Consider the following 6,023-nt stretch of genomic DNA (forward strand, 5'->3'; position numbering starts at 1 on the left):
GTTACTTTGGAAGATTCTACATTAAATTTATTTATTTGATAGGATTTGCATGTGTATGAGATATATAAACCTAATTTTTTAATTTTGGAATAATTTGTAACCCTATAAAAGAAAATAATTGCATTTCGTGATCAAAATGATATTTTCAACAGTCAATGCTTATTTGGTCCATTTTATAAACTAACACTAATTTTCGAAAGACAACAAATATTAAGTAATTTTAAATAAAAATAAAACCTCTATAAAAGAGCTAGAAATGAGAAATTGAAAAAAAAAAAAAACACATTCTTGAATATTTCATATTACTTTAATATGATAGAATTAGTATTGTTTTTGTTTAAAATCTAATTTTTTAAGCATCAAAGAAAATAAATTGAAAAAGCTTTTTACGATCGATATAAAATCTGGTTAAAACAAATGAATCCAACCAATACAACTTTAGAAAGTTCTTGGTAGGCCATAGCCAGCAATCTTTGCCTTCGCTGCAATTTATGCCAGAAATCATTTACTAGAAGCTCAAAACTAAGCCAAAACTAATGAGGAAAAATTTGCCAATTTGAATAATAACTTGGAAAAGATATTAATAATAACTTGTAGATGATGGAGAATAGAGAATTGAATATTTGTGTAGAAAATAAAATCAACAAGACACAAAGCTACAGGCCTCCTTCAAAACAAAACAAATACCAAAAACAGAGTTTCGACAGAGACATAAAGCTCTGTTGAAAGTGCAAAATCCACAACTCTTCCTAAAACTATTTTAACAGAACAGTCAGCTAAAAGAAATCCCCCATTTAAAAAGATCAAATCACCAAACTTCTTCTGACAACCAAAATCAACTTTATCCAAATCTTCACCACATTCAAACAAAAGGCAAATCATAAGAGTTCCCATGATACCTAGGCACATCTTCTGAAGATGTATAACTCAAGAAAATTGCCCACAATTGAGTAGCGAAAGGTAGTGATGCAACTCTCAATGAAAGAAAACCATGCTTGTCGCCAATATGGATTTATGTATAGAACAACAAAAATTCCCAATAAAACAATTACATATGAAACTAGAAAGCTCACACAAAAAACATATGTGTCCATGAAACTACCTTCTCCTTCATTGTCTGTTGTAGTTGGTACTGTTGGTGGTGACTCAGTTTTAGAGCAGTTATTTTGCAATGGAGGCCCACAGAGAAGAGGGTTTCCCTCGTAGCTGCTTTCATTAAAGGTCCCAAACTGAGCTTTTGGGTCTGGAGTACTACCTGACAAGTTGTTGTGTGCCACGCTGAAAACCTCCAGGAAGTTCAACTCAACCAACTGTATAGGGATTCTACCAGTCAAGTTGTTGTAAGAAAGGTCCAAACTCTCGATTTGCTTAAGCTTTGAAAATGATGAAGGTATGACTCCAATCAACTTATTGTGTGATAAGTTTAACGAACGGATTTCATTCAAGTTTCCCAATTCGAGTGGGATTTGCCCAGTTAACCTGTTACAAGATAAATCAATCCCAGACATGTACTCAAGAATGTCACCACCGTATGAATAGGACACACTCTTTGTTGTAAACTCTATCCATTCTTCCATGTAGCTATCAAGGTACCTACGAGTTTTCGGCATTATCATCACAGTGTATGTTGATGCATCATCAGGTATACCTATTCCATATTGACCATCAGGTATCAATGACTTATCCTTTTTCATTGCCAGAGTTAAGTTACCCAAACAAGAAGGTATAGGACCAGAAAACATATTTCCAGAAAGATCTATGATGCTCAATGAATACAACTTGCATAATTGAACTGGAATTCCACCGTCTAGATGATTGTCTTTCAAAAGAAGGACGCTTAAAGTAGAAAATGTGCCAATCCATTTTGGAATATTACCAGTCAAATTATTCCCTCTAAGATCTAATGTCACTAATGAAAAGCTATTAAAAACAAGTGTCAACGGACCACTTAGTCTGTTTCTCTTCAGGTGGACATGTCTCAAATATGGTGGATTGAAACAAGAATGAATAGAGCCAGATAAATTGTTTTAAGAAAGCTCTAAAAATTCAAGCTCATACAAGTTGCACAATTCCATTGGAATAGAACCTTCAAAATGATTGTTGGACAAAGCCAATCTCTTCAAATGCGGTACATTCCCTATCCATCTTGGGAGCTTTCCATTAAAACTGTTACTACTGATATCAATATCCTCTAGTGATGAATGTGAAAAATCAGTAGCAGAGACATCAATATCAGGAATCTCTCCAGCAAAATTATTGCCATCCAAATACAATTTTGACAACTTGATTGTGTTGAACATCATAGGAACAATCTTTCCACTTAGGTTGTTATTTGATAGCCTAAGAATAACTAATGAGCTTCTCATGATCAACTTTTCTAGTACTCTTCCAGATAGATGATTGTCCGATAGGTCTAAAATTGATAAAGTGTTCATGCCACTTAAACAAGGAGGGATATTACCTTCAAAGGCATTCTTAGATAAGAATAAACCTTTCAAATTTGGAAAAGATGAACATATATTTGTCAGAATTTGACCTTGTAATTTGTTATCAGATATGTCAATTATAGACACATTAGGATTAGGAAGTTGCGGTAACAAGAGAGGACCGGTGAAAGAATTGCCCAATAAGAAGAGATTTCCTAATTTTGTGTTATTTTCTAACAACCATAACGGGACTGTTCCACTGAAATAGTTATATGAAAGATCAACATATCTCAAGTCATATTGGTAATAAAGGAACTTAAGAGGTTGTAGGCTAAGTCCTTTATCGGTTGTGCACTTTGACAAACTGATGAAATTTAGTTGGAACCTTGGAATTGAAGTATGAAAGGAATTAGGTTCTATTACCATCTTGTTTTCATCACCGAAGAGAACTTTGAGATTTGGAAGGTTTGCACGTGATAGGAATGGCATTGAAATTTGAAAATGATTTCTTGAAAGGACGATGAATCCAAGTGATGAAAGATTTGCTAAAGGCGTCAAATTTCCAGTAAATTGATTGGAGGAGATATCCAATTGAAGAAGAGATGTCAAGTTACCCAAACAATAAGGAAGTATCCCCTCAAGTGCATTCCTACTGATATCCAAACTTTTAAGGTTCCTTAGATCACACCAACCTGAAAATTTTATAAATTCATGGAAGAAATTTTAATTAAATTTTGATTTCCAAAACAGAATATATATAAAAGATATTAGACGAAAGAAATAGAAAAAAGGATTATTGGAAATAGATGTATTCCAGAAGTTATATTGGAGAAATTATAGAGTCTTACCTTGATTAGGTAAGGAACCAATAAGTCCACAGTCACTTAAAGACAAAGTTTTGAGAGAAGTGAATACTCCAATGCTTTGCAAAACGTTGTTGTCAAGATAGGAAAAGTCTAGAAATATTTCCTCCACATTGTTCCATACATGCAATTCTGAGTAATCATAGCATAAGAGGTATTCTTAGATGTTAATCAACAAACGACTACTAATTTAAGTCCTTTTGGAAAAATTAATGACTTACCTTGATCCTGAGCAGCCATAGACTTATTTAGGTAATTCCATCGTAGATAGAAGGTCTTAACTGATGGGAATGCATCTACTAATTTTAGTAGTAGTGGAATGCTTCCATTGGTGAAAACCCCATTTAGACTAAGAACTTTTAACTTTTTCAAACTTTTATACTCTGTAAATGAAAAAAATAAACAAGTGAAAATTTCAATTTTGTAGAAAGATTATATGTTCAAGATTTATGCAAGATGAATTTTTAATAGAGAAGAATATTGAATCGTTAAATATTTTTAATATAAATTTTAATATACGAAACAATCAAAAAGATGAAAATCAAACAAAACGGTAACATGAAAAGGCAAAATTTTTTAAACTGTAATAAGAATACATAGTAATCTAAAACAGAATGACAAAAGGCAAACAAGTCCAACTCTAAGACACAACAAGGTAATACAAACAAAAAGGGAAATATTTGATATGCCGTTGCAACACTTCTTAAAGAAAGCAATTATCTAAGGCAAATATATATCATTTTCTAATTAGTAATCAAATTACAATGAATTTCTTCCTTTAAAAAATCGGACATTAATTTTAATGAGAGCATTTCACCTACAATCATTATAACACAATTAAATAGCCACAATTCAAAATTACGTGAGGTCTAACAAAATTTTATATGGAAGTCACATTTATAAATGATCGATTCTTACATAATTCTTTATTATAGTTAGAGAATTGTAGCATTGTAATAAAAAGCATATAATAAATAGTTAATTTCTTCCTTTAAAAAATTGAGCATTAAATTTTAATATGCAAAATTTTTTGGTCATTAAAACATCTACATCATTATAAACCTCATAAATAAAAATAGAAAATTTATTTAAATCCATACCTTTACAGCCCACAAATTCATTCAAATCATTATAACTCATATCCAGTTCCTCTAAGTTGGTAAAAGCACCTAAGTCTGGAAAAAAAGTAATGAATAAACTTCATTAAATCATCTAAATATATGAAATGTATTTTTTTAAAGTATTTATAATAGAGTTGAAATTTTGGTTGAAAAGTAATAATTAATTAGATTATGACTTAAATCAAGCTTTTAGAAATAGGTCAATTTTAACTGTCTCCTAGTATCTATAAATAATTTACATAATTTCATCATTAAAGAAAAGAAACAGATGAACTTATTTGTTATGTCATCTTGAAACATGAATAAAGATTTTGTTAACAAATTCAAAATTTTTGCAAAAAAAAAAAAAATTACCTCTCATATCTATTGATCCATTTAACTGATTGTAGCTTACATCCAAAGACTTCAAATTTGAAAGCCCGCTAAGTGATGCAAATATGCTGTCATTCATGAGATTATAGCTCAAATCAAATTCTTCTAAATGGGTCAAGTGCAGCTGTCTCCCACTATCTACATAAGGTTTACATAATTTCATCACTAAAAAAAGATTTACATAATATTTAATTATATATAACAACTTAACTAATTGAGCAAATATAAATGCATACCTTGTGAGGATTGAAGGCTTTCAATGCTGTTCCAGCTTAAATCCAACTTCTTCATACTCATTAAATTATTCAATTCTATGTCCAAGTTCAATTCAAATAATCATTATGTTAGCCTGGTTATTCAAATAATCTTTTATTGAATATTCTTATTGACTTTATAATGAAATAAACGGCAAAATAAGTCTAAAGCTTTAAATGAACAAGAAAAATCCTCAAATGTGATATGAGATTGTACTCATTTGATGAGTTTAAACGTTCTAAAAAGAATTTAAAAGAAAAAGTCTGCAATAGCTTTACCTTTAATATCTATTGAGCCATGCAATTGGTTATCCCCCATATCTAAGGACTTCAGACTTGAAAACTCCTGAGGGAAGAAAAATGTATTGTTCTTGAAAAGATTACCCCTCAAATTAAGCTCCTCCAAATTGGTCAATCTCAGTTGTGTCTCGTTTCCTATATAAGAATATAAAATTCTATTATTTGCTATTGTCAATGAGAAATTTTATACATTAATCACATAATTAAGAATTTAGTTGAGTGAATTGAAATATATATTTATACCTTGCTTTGATGGTTGGAAGCTTTCAATTTTATTGTCTCTTAAATCCAAGTTCTTCAAATTTGTCAAATTATTCAATCCTACTCAATGCCAATGAGTAATTAATATTGCATATAAAAGCAAATTATATGTAATACCTTTTCCTGAAACTACAATTGATTTAAACGTAAAAAAAGGGCAAACCAAGTTTATCGTGAATGTGAATAGTTCCTTCCAAGTGATTTCTCATCAAACTTAAAGTCTTTAAAGATAAAAGACCATTGATATAAAACAATATGTTATTTTTCAAAGAGTTGTATCCTAAATCAAGAGTTTCCAAATTATTGAGTCTTGAAAGCCATTGGAAGCCTGTAATGAAAAAGATTAATATTTTAATTACTATATATCATTCATAATCACTATTGGGTTAATTTTAATTCTACCATTTGCTTGACTTGATCCATTAA

The 6,023-nt window shown here is 30.4% G+C and overlaps 1 protein-coding gene and 1 pseudogene across 1 annotated transcript; both read right to left on the bottom strand.

Annotated features, from left to right (window-relative positions):
* Nucleotides 1–863: 863 nt before the first annotated feature.
* On the bottom strand, nt 864–1,742 carry LOC111280020 (cuscuta receptor 1 pseudogene; annotated as a pseudogene).
* Nucleotides 976–5,465, bottom strand: LOC111279529 (uncharacterized). The gene is made up of 7 exons (XM_089756678.1): nt 5,316–5,465; nt 5,019–5,093; nt 4,765–4,920; nt 4,390–4,464; nt 3,511–3,672; nt 3,275–3,421; nt 976–3,118 (listed from the first exon to the last, which is right to left on the bottom strand). The coding sequence occupies exons 1-7, from the start codon at nt 5,353–5,355 to the stop codon at nt 2,028–2,030; spliced, it is 1,746 nt and encodes a 581-aa protein (XP_089612804.1). The 5' UTR covers nt 5,356–5,465; the 3' UTR covers nt 976–2,027.
* Between the last annotated feature and the right edge of the window lie 558 nt (nt 5,466–6,023).

This window comes from Durio zibethinus, chromosome 27 (assembly GCF_047325235.1).
Source record: "Durio zibethinus cultivar Kanyao isolate XHJ-2024 chromosome 27, ASM4732523v1, whole genome shotgun sequence".
Classification (NCBI taxonomy): domain Eukaryota; kingdom Viridiplantae; phylum Streptophyta; class Magnoliopsida; order Malvales; family Malvaceae; genus Durio; species Durio zibethinus.